The sequence below is a fragment of the Martes martes genome (genome assembly GCF_963455335.1).
Source record: "Martes martes genome assembly, chromosome: 6".
Lineage (NCBI taxonomy): Eukaryota > Metazoa > Chordata > Mammalia > Carnivora > Mustelidae > Martes > Martes martes.
In genome coordinates this window covers 124,155,510-124,171,450 of record NC_137893.1, presented here as the reverse complement: position 1 = coordinate 124,171,450, position 15,941 = coordinate 124,155,510, and the positions used below count along the sequence as shown (strand labels likewise).

Below are 15,941 nucleotides of genomic sequence, written 5' to 3'. Positions count from 1 at the left end.
TGTGTGTGTATGTACTCTAATTTAATCCTAATGCCTCCTATGAGCCCCACAAGACCAGTTCCATTATGTCCACTCTACAAATGAAGAAACAGAGGCTCAGAAGCTCAGATTGACTAAGTAGAATATAAGATCATACTACTATTGAGTACAGAGTTGAGACCTAACCCAGAACTATTTGGCCCTAAACTCCATGCTCTTCCCACAATTTCATAGTATCTCTTTCTGCAAAGACAGGTGCAGACACAATGAGAGGCAGAAAAATTTCCAGTGAAAGTTTAATTCTGTATCAGCTTAAGGAATCAAGATCTACCATACCCTCTGTTCCCACCAATTCCTTCATCAGTTCTGCCATCTTCTTGTTGCTGTGGAACACTTACCTCTAAGGTCCCTAAGAACCCCCAGCCCTGCCCCGACTCTGGTATTCCAACTATCTCCAAGAGAGCTCCCCTGGAGCCCTTGGTGGGGAGCTTCTCCCAGGCTGCCCACTGTTAGCTTCAGGCTGAAGTGAGGGGTTGCGCAAGGATCAGGGGTCAGGGTAGGGGTGAAATAGGTCTGGCAGGAGCCCTTAGACCTCCACCCATCGACCAGGTGTGTGTGATTAGCTCCTGTTGACCCATCATGTCTAAATTGTGACTGCCCTCCTATCTACCCTCATTAATTCTTTTCAAGCATCTGTAGTCTCTCCTCTCTCCTCTCTTCCAGCAACACTTAAGAATGTTCAAGCCTTTTTTTCTTTTTTTCCTTGAAAGTAAGAATAATCTTCTCTGGACTCTTTTTCCAGATTTCCCCTAATCTGTCTTCTCCCAAGTCAATGTTCTTTAGAGGAGCTATTCCAGTCATTGCTCCCGGCCCACCCACTGTTGCTTTGCAGTGCTGCTGCTCCCACGGTCACTGCTGGTCTTTCTGGGAAGTCAAACCACATTATCGTTGATTTCCCTGCTCTATTTGGCTGTAATGGACACCTTCTGTCTTTATAAAACATGATTTTTCCTGGTTCTCATGATTCCACACTCTGCTGGTTCCCTCCCTTTCAGTTTCCTTTACTCACCTCTTAAATGTAAACATCACATACTTGGCTCTCCTGTCTTCTTCCTTTGCTCAGGGACACTTCACTATGAGTCAGAAGCTGTGTTCTCCCCCACTCTCTCCTGCCACATATATATGCATTTTGATATAGGCTTAATTTGGTATTTTTAAAAATTTATTTATTTATTTTAGAGAGAGTGAATGGGGTGAGGAGCAAAGGGAGAGAGAGAGAGACTCTCAAGATGACTCCCCGCTGAGCATGGAGACCAGCCTGGGGCTCCATCCCAGGACTCTGAGATCATGACCTGAGCTGCAATCAAGAGCTCATCACTTAACCAGCTGAACCACCAAAGGCACCCCCTTAATTTGGTATTTCTGTGTATTTCTTTCAACCATTTCCCAAAGAAGTCTGTTACACCCCCAAATGAAGAACCCTAGCTCAGCTTCCTTGATGATATCATCTATTTCCATGATTGTACAACAATCTATGTGCTGATGTTTCCCAACCTGCATCTCCAGCCCAGATCTTTCTTGGACTTCAGACATGTATATTTAACCATTTACATGCTTGCTTCACTTAGATGTCCTGTAGGCAACTTGAACTCACAATCTTCAAAGTCTAACTCCACACTGCACTCAGGGCCATGGCTAGCTCATTGTGCTCATTTGCCATTGAGCAAATTACAAAAATATACTTTCCCCAAAACATTTTATTTTCATTGAGTAACAATTATAATTGACATACAAAATTGTTGTGACAAAAATATTGAAATACGAAAATATTGTGATATACAAAATTATCATAGTGTGAGCGGCACCCGCCTTTATTTGTGAATTGTCTTAAGTACTGAACAACTGCACACTCATAGTCCTCTTCTACTCCCACGTGTAAGCAGGATTAACTCCTTCTTGATGCTGTTGCTGCATGGGTGGCCTCACACCTGCCCAGTGTCCTCTCCATTATCCAGTCAGTCTCCCCATTATCCTCAGCATGTCGACTGAGGTCTATTGTGATCTGGCTTATATTTTCCTCTCTTTCTAGTTTCCTTTTTTTACACACTGTAGGTTCTGCAGCTTATGTTTGCAGACAATTTACTTTTCCCTAGATATGCCATGCAGTCTCTTGGCTCTCTACCCTTGTATATGCTGTTCCCTCCACCTGAAAACCTTCCCTTCTACTCTCTGGCCCTTTACCTGATTCTTACTAATGGTTCAAATTTCAGTGGAAGTATCCACTACTTCCAGAAAGCCCTCTTTAAATTCTCCGAGGTGTGGGAATGATGCATCCCTCCTATAGCCACATGGCATTGAAGACCTGCCTCTAGCATACAACTACCCTAGGTGCTGCACTTGCCTACTCAGTGAGGCCTGGAGGCCAGAGGTTGTATTTTGCCCTTGCTTCTCAATCAGTGCTAGGTGCCTGGCACATACGAAGTTGCTCACAAAGGTTGGAATTGAACAAGTTCCATGGAAGAACTTCATGTTACCTTGGGATTTCCTATTCTTATAATTCAATTGAAACCTCCTTATTTGATTGAAGGCATACAACAGACCAAAAAGGCATAGATATAAAAGAAAGGTAAGGAAAAGTAAGGCATCCATTATTAAAAATAGCTTTGACCTGGGCGTGGGGCTCTGAAAATGCCAAAATGGGGTAGGTCTGCTCTTCTAAGACCCTGGGTTGAAAGGATTGTGTCATTGATTGAGGCATTGAAAAGTGTCTCTCACTTTTCTCTCTCTCTCTCTCTCCCAGGATCAATTTTGGGTATAAACTCCCGTTGGTGGAAATGTAACATTATGCTATTCGGGTCCTGGCTTATCAACTGCTCATTCCTATTCTTAAGTAATAACAGCTATCTCTAAGTGTAGAGATATACTTACTATATGTCAGGCTCTGTTCTAACTACTGTGCATATAATAACTGTTAACCTTTACAAGAACCTTGTGAGATAATCACTATTATTTTCATTATTATTTCCATTTTATGAGTGAGGAAACAGACACAGAGAGGTTAAGTAACTTGCCCAGGGTTACAACAATAATACATGTAGAGCTGGGATTCAAACCTGGGCAGTCTGGGTTTAGAGTCCATGCTTTTATTTACTATACTACATTGCTTCTTAACCCTGAAGTTAACTCCTGAATTTTAAGAGTCAGCCCTAGACACGAGAGCTGCTTTGGGTTGAGGATTCCATCATGGGGGTCATGTGACCAAGAGACCCAGTCCCCAGAAGATAGCAAATCATGAGGTTAAGGCCAGTGCTCTATACCTGGGTCCCAAGACTTAGGAATCCCCATTCCAGGCAGAGTGGTGTGCTAGAACAGTCTTCTGCTAGTTTGGAGCATAACAGCCAATTGTTAACTACTCAGGAATGTTGCATCTAGTGCTAGACTGTCGATGGCTTGAAATCAGCCATGGTAGGAGTATTTACACCATGGAAATTGGCAAACGTTGCAAATCAGAGATCACATCCCCAAACAGAGTCCCTCTGGAGAATCCCACTCCTGACTGTATGAGCCTGATGTGGACCCATAAGATGGTGGGTTTGTTTATTTGTCTGTTGTTGTTGTTTATACTTTCCCAGGGCCTGCCTGAGCTGGATTAGATGTTTTCAGTTGCTGGAATCTGCATGAAGGCTTTTTTTGAAGGCGTGGAAAGCCTCTCAGCCTAATGCACAACAGCCCAGAAATGCCAACACTCCCCTGTCTCAACAAACTCCAGAACCTCTTCGCCAATGACTTCCTTGTCCCTCTGGTCATTAGTAGGATCTTTTTGAGGCAGGTATTTTATACAGCTCCCAGTATGTCCTCATAGCCTTAAAGCTCTAGTCACTGCTAGCTTGATAACTCACCCTTTATTTGCTGCCTTCAGTTCACTGTCTCAATCCCCTGTGCCCCCCTGATATTTCTTGCACTTACTAAATAAACTTGTACTCCAGTTCTTCTCTGGGAGTGAATCTGGGGGCACTTCATCTAATAGGGGCAGAGTGACCACCCCTGGTGCTTGGCATGCAAAGGCAGGGGGACCTGGCCAAGGAGCTGGGCTGCCTCAGGCCTTCCTGTATCTCCTGCTCTGTATTTCAGAGACTCCATTCCATGGCTTTTCTGGCCCTACTCTCTGATTTCATGGTGTGTGCCCTGTCTGCCCACCACACTCCTACAGGTGCGGGTGCATTGTTGACTGCCTAACCCACTGGTTGTTTCTCCACAGAAGACTTTGCAGTGTCTAAAAGACATTCCCTCAATGAAAGAAGAGAGTGACATGAACTTATTATTGTCATTCTGATGCTAGCTGAGAGCCCCCCCTGCCAAGCCCAGAGTATTTATTGCCTTGGTCTCCATCCCTCCAGGTGGGCAACAGGAACTTTCTGGATGAAGTCACCAGTTCGCTTAGATGTGACAGTGACCGATATCTCTAGCAGAACATTTCAGGGAAGCAGTCTGTTTGAACTGGTTTGTTCCCTGGGTCTGGCAGGGAATAGAGATTTTGAGCTGATATGTTTGATTACAGTGATCCCATTTATCCTTTAGATTGCTTTTGACTTAGAGTTAAAGCCTGCCTTTGGCTACTGGGAGTGCTCAGCACTAACAGCACATGTTCATTCTCCAAAAGGGCAAAGAGAGCTGAAGTTGGATTGAGGAACAAGAACCTAAGAGCTGTGGCTGACCCAAGAGCCAGGCTGGGTCTGGAGGGGAGGGGAGGGCAGGGTATGGCTCCTTCCCAAGTCTCTATAATCCTGTCCTGTCCTGTATCACTCCCATTTCCCTGAAGCCTGAGTTCTAAATATAGATTGTGTATTTTGTTAAGCCCTTCAGTTTGCTTTCTAACTTCAGTAAAAAGATGTAAGTGGGAGAAAAAATGATCTGTCAAAGGAATTTAAAAGCAAATTTATTCAAGTACACAATGTGGTATTATTACATCCTAGAACAAAGGAAGAGTGACCACCAAGAGGGAAGGCTGATTGTGGCCAATGGGCAGCAGAACTTAACAACAAATTCACTGTATGAATCGAACTTACTGCTACTTACCAGAAGTGTTTCATTTATACCCAGTACCTCTTCTAGTGAAGTACAGAAGATAAAAGTTAAGAGGCACCTGGTTGCCTCAGCCAGTTAAGTGTCTGTGTTCGGCTCGGATCATAATCTTTGAGTCCTGGATTGGGCCCTGCATCAGGCTTCCTGCTCAGTGGGGAGTCTGCTTCTCCCTCTCCCTCTGACCCTTGTCTCTGCCTGTGCCCTTTCTGTCTCAAATAAATAAATAAAATCTTTTAAAAAAAGATGATAAAAGTTAAGGTTGGCACCAGGAATTTTTCTGAAGACTCTGACATTTGTGTTTTCTACAGATGGATGTATTTTGTGTATAGAACATGAGTACTCTGAGGCCAGAAAGCTGGTCTACTTGGGCCTTGCAATTAGTAAAGGTGTGAAAAAGGGTAAGTTGTGTCTATAATGGAACAGTGATCACATCTGTCTTCCCCTCCCCTGTCCCCATTTCTTTTTCTTTTAGTGGTCCTTATGCCCCATTTTTATTATATAACTCAACGGACTTAAATAGTAATATTTCAGACAGCAAAATAAGCCAGGGGGATGGTAGTGAGCTGGTGGGAAAAGTGTAGGGAGAGAGATCTTACCTGGCAGAGCATTTTGACTCCCTCCATAAATCACTCTGTGTGAGCAACCAGCCATTGGTCCTAGATAGGGACTAGGCCTTGATTTAGTTGAATCAACTGTGACTAAAAGATCCACTAGTTTTGATTTCCTTTGACTCATTAAGAAAGCCCAACTGGGCAAACTTCGTTTTTAAGGCCAAACCTGTGAATTCAAGCACTTTGACTCTGCCCATGGGCACAGAAGTAACTTGGGGCATCCAGGCATCTTTTTACAGTCACAAGTCATTCTGAGGTTACAAATTGGAAAATATGGGCTCAGATTTATCTTAACTGTATCCAAATTCGCCCATATCTTTTACTAACTTCAAACCTCTAAGTTCAAAAAGCACTTACAAGGCAGACACTAGAGTTGTGCACAGGAGTGGAGAAAGGTCAAGTCACAGCTCTTACCTTTCTTGAATTAAGCAAAGGCACTGCATGGACCAAAAGTTTTGCTTCAGCACAAATCCCAAATGAGCCACATCATTTTGCATTTAACATTGATGAAATCTTTTATTGCATATATAAAATATCCCCAGAGGCTATTACTCAAAAGGGTTCAGCTAATAAATATGAGAACTAATAATTATCTTGTTTCAGATTGCTGACTTGTGTAACTGCTGTGAAGGGTCAAAAGTGTCCAGTTTGCTCAACATTTCCTCAACGTTCTGACACTTGTGATTACAGAATTGGGGTGTAGGTAGGGGTCAGAGAGCAAAGGGAATAAATTATGCTTGTGGGATCTCTTTCATTTAGTATTGGTAGATGTATTTGATAGGTCTGGGCAGAGTCACATAGTTCTGGTAGTTTCCTTTTGGGTCTTTTGATGACCTCTCTTTTCAGGGTTATTAGGCATTGATCCAGGTCTTAGAGTTGGCAGCATCTCCCAGGAGTTGCTTGGTGAATTAATCCAGGCTTCAGGGAGAAAGTAGGACTTCTTTTCCACTTGGGTTGATGGCTCATGGCCCCTTGGCCTTTCTCAGCTAACTGGCCAGGTGAAGAAAACAATTTGTCTGAATGTGGGAAGAACACATGTAGGGTAAGTCCTGGCATGATGTCTCTTTTCAATGGTGGTCCTTGAGATCATTCCCATGTTGAAGTGGAGTGGGCACCAATGCTGCCTTGCCCACAGTGGGAAGGGGACAGCTGAGGGCCATGTAGGATTTAAGAGGTACTGGTAAGTTTACCTTTCCTCAGAAAATATTCTCCTAACTAGTTCTAGTTAGCTGAAATTTATAAATAAGTCTTTATTTCTTTTAACTTAAGCTGTTAGTGGGAAATGTCACTAGTTTGGGTCATATAATAAGTCTTAGCATTTATTCTCTATGATAAGTCAGGGCGATTGAAGTAGAATGTACATATAGCAAAATGGATTTTTTTAGGTATACAGCCTGAGCTTTGACCAACATCTACCATCATGAAGCCACTTTCATGATGATGATGTAGATTACTTCTGTCACCTCAGTATTCTCACGTGTTCCTTCAAGTTCCCCAATCCCAGCACCTGGTAAATACTGATCTGATTTCTGTCTCTTTTTCAGAGTGTCATATATGTAATTGGAATTGTATGGATGTAAACTTTTGGGACTGGTTCCTTCCACTCAGCCTGATGTTTAGAGGGTCCCCTTGTGGCTGAACTTAGTCTCATGCCTTTGTCATCCTGAGTAGCCATCCAAACCTTTGCTGGTTGTTCCCCAGAGAGGAAAAAGTTGCCTGTCACTGATTCTCTGTCACCAATGTGACACCCATGCGACATTTCCCCCCAGTTTCTGTGTCACCCATATCTTCCCACAGCACTGTGTGTCCAAGGAGGGCCAGGAAGAGGAGAAGAGTTTCCAAATGAAATGGGCAAGAGTACGAAGGCCATCTTGGCTGTCTGTAACTGTGCCTGCCTTGACTGCATAGAACCGGGAGAATGACAAATAACTTGACTAATGTTGGCAAAGCAGGACTTGGTTGGAAGGATTCTTCTAGAAAGGAGAAGAGTCAGGGAACCTCCAGGGGTTCCTTAGCAGGAAAGAATGGACCATCTCACTGGGGGCAGCAGGGACAAATTAACCCAGTTCATGTTTGGCCCTTGAATCTTATTGCTCCAGGTCCAGAGTCCCAGAGAAGAGAAGGCCTGCCGGGCCTGCCTTAAGCTGGAGAGCATAACACACAGGATAGCACACTGTGGGGAGAGGTGGCTCACCAAAAGAAAATCAGGGTGCTGGGACCAGGGGTAGGAGTGTTGACCCCGGGATGGCAGATATAAATGTTGACTACCCCAGAAAAATACCAGTTCCTCCAAATGAGTGTGAGTCTATCTGTAAGAATCATGTAACTCTAGTCATTCATGCTTTCCCTGAGCCTGAGAATATACCTGAAATAAGCCTTATTAAGCAATAATAATTATTAGCATTTAGTTTCATATTTCTAGGTCTTTTCTCTAGTTTCCAGATTTTTCTTCCTTTCATGTCCCCACATTGATTTTCTGTTGGTATTTAACGTTAGTATTTCCATGTTCTATTTGTACACACTTAAGCACATGTACGTTTTTGTGTTAGTTGAATTTTTAGGTTGCATTGACTTTGCTACCCTGAGAATTGCCTTTGGCATCTTTGGACTTTGTTCTTAAATAAACAAATGAAGGGCTGATCTGATCCTCTCATCCCAGGATTTGAGCACTGGCCTGGGGGCCATCAAAGCCAGGAAAACAGCCCTAGATGCCTAGCTTATAATGAAACCTCTTGAGAATAGCCCAAACTCTCTCAGTCTTGCTTTCCAGACTGAAATAAGCATGCTGGTGTTTTATACCTAATTCTGAAATCTGGGACTGGGGGAAAAATGTTATCAGAAATACATGTTATGATCCATTAGAATGACAAGTTGTATATGTGCTCTGTACCCTGATGGTCTCCAATATGTTTTGCAATGTCTATAGTATTTCAATTATGTTGTGTTCAATAATTTCAATTATTTTGAATAATACTTACGTGAAACTTGTCTCTGAAATATATATTTGATCCCGAGTTGAGGGGAAGAGTTTAAGGGGAAGAAAAAGCATCCATTTGCACTGACATCTCTGACATTCTATATAGGTTTTCATGGCTGGAAACCATGGTATATTCTAGCTCAATCCCCTTGTCCTACCGAAGCTTAGACGGATGACCCATTTTCCCAAGGTCACACAGCTGTGAGAGACAGAGCCAGAATTTAGACTCGGGTCTTCTTTGAGTTTGCATTCTGAGTTCTTTTTTGAATTGACCACTTTTGTGATTTTGAGCATTACCAGACATGTAACTACAGTGATCACAGCCAGCCAAAGGTTGGGAAACTTTTCTACCTTTTCCCTTAATGGTTAGAAATTGGTGGTCAGAAGCAACAAATACATGTCAAGGATGTTGAATATGTATATTATTTTGGGCTTCAAACAGATGTGATAAAAAAGCTCAGTTATGGCAAGTCTTCTAAGTTAAACTTTTCCTGAAAAGAGCTGCAAAGAGGGTCCAGGAGTGGTAAGGGAAATGTGGTATTATGTTAATGTTTATGTTTGGCTGTAGTTCACCAAAAATGAAGGTCAATACAGTTCTCTCTTCCAGTCTGTGTGTAAGTTGGCAAATGACAGGAACATTTGCTTCTAATCACCCATCCATCTTAATAATGCCGAACAGATACAGTGCAGAAACTATTGCACAACAACCAGCATTTCATGACACTGGAATCTTTGCCAATTTGAAAGAGGACCTCAAATCTGGGGAGAGTTACATTTTTATGTTTTTGATCATGATCTTCTTAGAAGATACTTATTAGGGCCATTTGTTGACAACATTAAGAATTAACAAATTATGTTGTTAAAGCATAACAAAAGTTTAATGGTTTCATTAGAGAACTATAAAGTCTGTTACTTAAGAGAGAAATATTGTGGTATTTGAAAGCAGGAAATATTTACTGAAGGACACTTAGGGTCTAATTTCTGGAACCAAGGCAAAGCTCAGCTTATCTTGATCTAAAGAGTTAAAAAAAATAGTAAAATAGAGGAACAATATCCTTGTATGCTTGATCACCAACAAAGTCCCTTAATTCCTAAGAAAGTTGTCAGCTATGTGTTGGATTGAGTTGGCATTTTTTAAAACTAAAAATGGAAGACAGATGATTTTAAGAGGTTCTAGTTTCTTTCTCATGTGGGAAAGGGGCCATTTTTGTTATTTTGTTACTTTTCCTGGTGTGGAAAAGTAGGAGAGGTATGCATCATGGAGGGCCCGTCTGTTAGTGCTCGTCACTGGAGAGCAGGTAATGCATTCTCTAGAGATCCTTCTTTCTCAGCACAGAATTGTGCTTGCTACCTTCAGCAGGGGCAAGCACTTGGCACTCTGCAGAAGTGAGAGAAAACAGTTGCCAAATTCCACTGTGGTAGCCACCTATCTAATCTATCTATACATTAAAGCTATAGGGTCTAACACACTTCACATCCAGGTCTCTCAGGTGAGGCATGGACATATTCTTCCAGGAAAGGACAAATTATGATGGTGGTAGTGGTGGGTGGCAAGGTCTTAGTAATGAAAGAAACCATCTACCAGTTTGAGAAATCTGTCTAACATTGTAATAAAAGTGGCTTGAGACAATTATCTGAATAGTTCAACTCAGTTCAGGCCAAAGTATGTTTTGGTCTGAATTATCCAGATAATTGTGTTACAGTGGAAAGAATTCTGAACTGGGAGTTGGATCTTGGTTTCCACCAGGGTCTGCCAGAAAGCATGCTTAAGCTGCTCTGAGCCTGTTTTCACAACTATAAAATTAGGGGTCTACCTAAGGGAGTCAATGAATTTAACTTAGTATTTTGTATGTGATCACACATCCCCTGGGGCAGATAAAGGCCCAGTTTGTGAAATTGGGCCACAATGGAGCCAGAGTGGACATAGGTAATTCTCCTTAAGGATGCTTCCAGCTCAGCAAGGTCAGCTCTGGGCTGCTCATGGAGGAACCCTTGCCCATTAGCTGAGGGTGAGGCTTTCTCTGACTTCTTTTTTCCTTTTTTCTTTTTTTCTCTTTTCTTTTTGAGAATTCCTATGGGATCAAGAAGCTGACTTAACAATTCTACAAGGAGCTTTAGTTAGGCGGCTTATTCCTAAGCGAAGGGGCTTGGAGTGAGCCATCGCCCGAGATGACTGAAGTTATTTACTGCCCAGGCTCACACACAGGCAAAGAGATGGGTGGAATGTGGGCCTCCGGGCACAGGACCACGGCACCCCCACCACCCAGCCCCATGCCTCCTGTATTCAGGAGAGTCCTCTTCTACAGTAGAAAGCGGGTTTTAGATTTATCAGGATGTTGCGTATCGCTTCGCAGAGAATTTTTCAGCTTCTCAAAGCAGCGGGCTTGATCCGTGGCTGTGGGGAAGGCAGACAGGGGTAGGTTCCGCACTTGTAGGAGGAGGCCCAGCTAGACTGGGCTTTGCGGTTGTGCACTACTCTCCCCGCGTTTGTCCATGTCGGTCTGGAGGGGTTCTTCTGAGCCGCGGAGGGGTGAGTAGAAAAGGGATCGCAAAAGTGCCAACGCAGGGGCAGAAGAGGGGATCTTTGAAAACTGACCCATGGAGCCCTCCGCCCGCATCTCTGGCTTCCCGCGGGCCTGACAGGTATCAAAGGGCGTTTCCCAAACCAAACAGACTCCCACCCCCACCCTAGGGTCGGCGCGCTTGGCGGCCGGGTGTTTGTACAGGTGGGCCGGGGCCCCGCGGCCCGCAAGGGTCGAGCGGGAGGTGGGGGGTGAGGGGAAGGGCGGGTCTTGGGAGGGGGTGGACTTGGCGCAAGCACGATTGAACTTAGTCGCTGAGGGCCGGGGTCTCCTCCGCGAGGTGCGGTTCCCATGGAACTGGGGTGTAGCTTGAACTAAAAGCGTCTTCGCAACTTTCCACTTTCATTTCGAAAACCAAAGCTTGTGCGGTTCCCTTTCCTTGGGCCCTCCTCCGGCCCAGCTGGGAGAGGCTGGGGAGTGGGAAGGAGAGGCAGAGAGGCGGCGACTGAGCCACAGGTCCCTCCATCCCTCCACATCCTGCCCCCTCCCCGCACTAGCTTGGTCGTGGGAGTAGGAGGTTGGCTATGGTCATGGGAGGTCGTATAGGCACGCAAAGTTCAACGGCCTCTGACCATTCTCTAGAAAACCTTATGGTACCTGGGCACCAGAAGCCGGGGAGGGGACCCCAGTCGCGGGACTCCGGAGTCTTCATTAGGAAGGAGGGATTTTTTTCCGAGAGGAGAATAGCTGTGATTTTTTTTTTTTTAATTACCTTTCCCTTTGCCTCTTTTACATTGCCCTGTGTTCTTTAACATAAATAAACTGTGATTTAAAATCTCCATTTGCAAACTTGACTTCATGTATCAGTGTAGAAATGAAAATTGTGGCTTTCCAAAACTGATTTAAAAATAGATAGCACCTTGCCTCTGGAGGCAAGGTACCCAGTTAGAGAGAAATGGTCTGCTGGAGTTCAGAAGCACCTCAAGTGTCTGACTCCTTGCTTGCCTTTAATCTTGAGTGTGTTTTCAAGAGAAAAAGCAAAGGATTGAGTATATGAGTCCTGATATTTTCAGCCCAGTGAACTTGTCCCCACCCTTTACTCCCAGTCCATTTCAGTTTTATTTTTTGGTCTAATTATTGGCCTTGTGGGTGCAAATCTCCACTTCAGTGTCTACCTTTTGCCATAATTCAACCCTATTATTATCACTCTTCATGACTACTCAGTAGATATCACCAAAATTTGTCAAGACTTGTTACTAGACTTGCAGATGGGGTTCCCCCCCATTTCTGCCCAAAGACAGCATCCTGAAATAAATCCCACTTTATTTTCCCCACCTCACAATATGTAAACCCTAAATCATCCTCTTATCTAAAGTTAGATGAGATCTACAGAAGAACTGCAGGAACAAGAATGGGGCCTAAATTTCTAGATTCTGAATTTCTTGTTCTTTGCATTAGTCTTTAGAATATCGCAATCCATAAAATGTTAGAGCCCCGCTGCCTCTGAATTTACTGAACAACAGGTGTTCACACTGTTTTCTGGTACTTGCTCTGATCAAAACCTTCCCTTTTTACTGTGAGATATTGTCTTTGCCCTATCTGAGGTGGTGTTTTCTCTTCAGATCACAACTGAAATAGGCCTGGCATCCCCACCTCTACAAATGCCATCCTCATATGAGTGAAAAAAAAATACTACTGATTCGTTCATAAACAGATTAACTTTCGCATTCCTAAAAAGTTAGATCGTTTCATTTTGACAAAAATCACTGGCTTTTAAGTTGCTTTAAAAACTGGCCTAAAGAAATCTTTGGTGTATTAAGATAGTCTTATGCCAAGATTGTTTCCAGCTTTTTGAGCTCCAAGTCAGAACCAACTTACTTAAAAATGTCTGCTTGACTATAAAAGCTTGCTAATAGCTCAATTTATCTGCTAAATCATTCTTGTAGGAAAGGGGCACACACCTTATCATTTATTCTGGTAACTCTTAAGTGACTTTTCATAGAGGTCATTGGTTCGAAGTTTAAGAAATCATGTTGACAGAAGTCCCATCCTGGAGTTTTGTAGGGTAATTGTTTAGGTGAGGAAACCTGTACTCTGACTTTACCTTTATTGAATTATTCAAGAAATTGTTTGACTCCATTGGAAGTTTTTTGAGTGTCAAACCTGAACCCATTTTCTTGGCAAGGGCAGGGTGGGGGGAATGTAAAAAATTCTGCATCTCCAACCCACCACCACAAAGTGTTAAAGTCAGTTGTGAATTTTATTAAAAATAAGCACTATGCCTGGGTTTCATAAAATTTATACATGAATATGTACAGACACAAATAAAATAACATTAAAAATAAAAAATCACACTTGCTTTCAGGTGGCAGTGGTCCTGGCACCCCACATACATAATGCTAACATTCCCTTTAAAGAAATTGCTTGGCCCAAGGAGACCACAGGTAGAGATCACCCAACCCCTAATAAAGCTGTAGCCCGTTGCCTGCAACATTTTCAATTCAGGTCTCAAAAATATATAAATAATTTAATTACAAAACCCAACTTTTTTTTTTTTTTTAAATCTTTTGGCACAGTGAAGCATTGGTCAATAGCAGAGAAATGACTGCAGATTCTCTGACACTCTCTCACACTCAGTCATGCCTGTAAATGCCACATACTTACATGGAGCAGGGGCCATTAAACCCCATACAGTAGTCATATCATTTATCATATGGAATGGTTCCCTGATTTTTTTTTAAAGGGAAAATCAATAGAAGGTGCGACAAAAATAGGAATAAGGGGGAGTAAGAAGATAGGAAAAGTCTTTGTGAAGTGAGGGAAGGACAGGCTTGGTCAAGAACCTAAAACAATTATGGAGAATTGGTTTGGTCTTCTGTAAAGTCACAAAAGATGAAAAATAATCTGAATTAAATTTGAACACTTTTGTCAAAAATGCTTTAGCTTTAAGGCACGTTTGATGGAGATTTTTCTATTAACATCTCTTTTTTTTTTCTGTCTGTCTAGAAAAATGTAAAGCCCCGGCCTGCGTTTCCTGCCTCCCCGAAGGCGCCCACCTTTGGGGGGCTCCGCGGCTCTGTTCAGGCCAGGAGCGTCTCCACTGGGTAAGGCAGGTGCGTGCCGGGGCCACAGACGGAGGACGCCTGCAGGGCCGCGGGCAGCCGCAGGGGGCAGTACAGGTGCGCGCCGCCGCCTGCCACCGGGCCTCGAAACGGCTTGGCTGGGGCCGAGGAGGAGAGGGGCGCGAGCAGGAGGTGAGGTGCGGCGGATGGCACCGCGGGCTGTGCGTCGGTTCCGCGCGCGGCCAGCAACGCCGGCTCGGACGCCCCATACGCGCACACCGGCAGCAGAGCCCCTCCAGAGGCGCCGGGGAGTAGCGCGGGATATGTGGGCAGCGGCGGGCAGGGCGAGGCGCCCCACGGCAGCCGCGCCCCGGGGACCGCTTCCCCGTCGCGGCGGCTGCGGAACGGTTTGCTGAGGATGCTGTCTATGGCGAAGGAACTGGAGAACTTGCCCGTGGGGCTGGAGCGCCCCTCCTGGCGGGCGGGCGAGCGCGCGCGGGGAGAAGCCGGGGCGGCGGGTGCGGGCGGCGGGGGTGCGGCGGAGGGGTGGGCCACTGCCTCCTCGGGCCGAAGCCCTGGTGCGGGGGCCGCCGCCCGGTGGCTGAGGCGCTTGCGGCGGCGGCGGAAGACCCCGTCGGCGAAGGTGTACTCGCTGTTCGGGTTGAGCATCCAGTAGTTGTCCTTGCCCCAGGGCCGCGAGGGGTCGCGCAGCACCTTGACGAAGCAGTCGTTGAGCGAGAGGTTGTGGCGCACCGAGTTGCGCCAGCCCGTGTAGCTGCCGCGGAAGAAGGGGAACTTGCCCATGAGGTACTCGTTGATCTCGGCCAGCGTCAGGCGCCCGCCCGCCGAGTCGCGGATAGCCATGGCGATGAGCGCGATGTACGAGTACGGGGGCTTGGGCCGCCGCGTGTAGGGCTTGCTGCGCGCGCCCTCGCCGCCCACCGCGCTCCCCGCACCCGGCCCCACCGCGCAGGCCTCCGCGTGCCCCGCCGCCGCAGCCACCGCCGGGCCCTCCTCCTCCTCGCCCGGCCCCCCGCCTGGGCTTGGCTCGCCACCGCCCGCCAGCTCCGCGGCGCCGTTGCCCGCCACGGGGCTGTTGGCCGCACAGTCCCCGTCCGAGCCCAAGGAGTCGTCGCCAGCTGCCGACAGCGGAGATGGAGCGTTGCTGCCGCCTGCACCCTCCAGATCACTAACCGGCTTGTCCCCGTGGGCCGCGCGGGGATCAAACACCTCCAACTTCATGCCCGCGCACCCTGTCCCTGCCCTGCGCCGTACCCTTTCCTTCGCGTGGTCTTGGGAAGCTGGTGCGGGGGGCCGGAATGGAGATCTCGAGGCCAGGGGTCTTCGCCTTTCTCTCCTGGGAGCTCTCCCTCTTCTTGCGAGAGACAGTCACTTTTCCGTTGAAGAGGCTTCTTCCGCTGAAATTTTTTTTGGAGGAGTTGTGCTTATTGGGTGAACTAAGAGGGGCGGAGAGGGAGGAGTTGGGTGGGTACTGTCTTCAGTTCAAGGATGAGAGACTTCGGGGTGAATGCGTACAGGGGCGCGGTTCCACCCTCTGATGCCCAAGTGTGCCGGGTTTGGGACTTCTTGCTGTTAGGAAGAATCGTGAGCATCTGCTATCCATTCAAGAGACCAGGAGGTGTTCTTCCCTGGAGGTCCCAGGTCCGGGGCAGGAATCTTTGGGGCACGGAGATGGTGCCAGCCAGTG

General features: G+C 45.8%; 1 protein-coding gene across 1 annotated transcript; it reads right to left on the bottom strand.

The window, feature by feature from the left end:
- Positions 1-13,420: 13,420 nt before the first annotated feature.
- On the bottom strand, positions 13,421-15,475 carry FOXQ1 (forkhead box Q1; the record flags this gene model as incomplete). The annotated part of the gene is made up of 1 exon (XM_080805753.1): positions 13,421-15,475. One exon carries the CDS (start codon positions 15,473-15,475, stop codon positions 14,252-14,254), a length of 1,224 nt encoding a protein of 407 aa, XP_080661879.1. The 3' UTR covers positions 13,421-14,251.
- Positions 15,476-15,941: the final 466 nt, after the last annotated feature.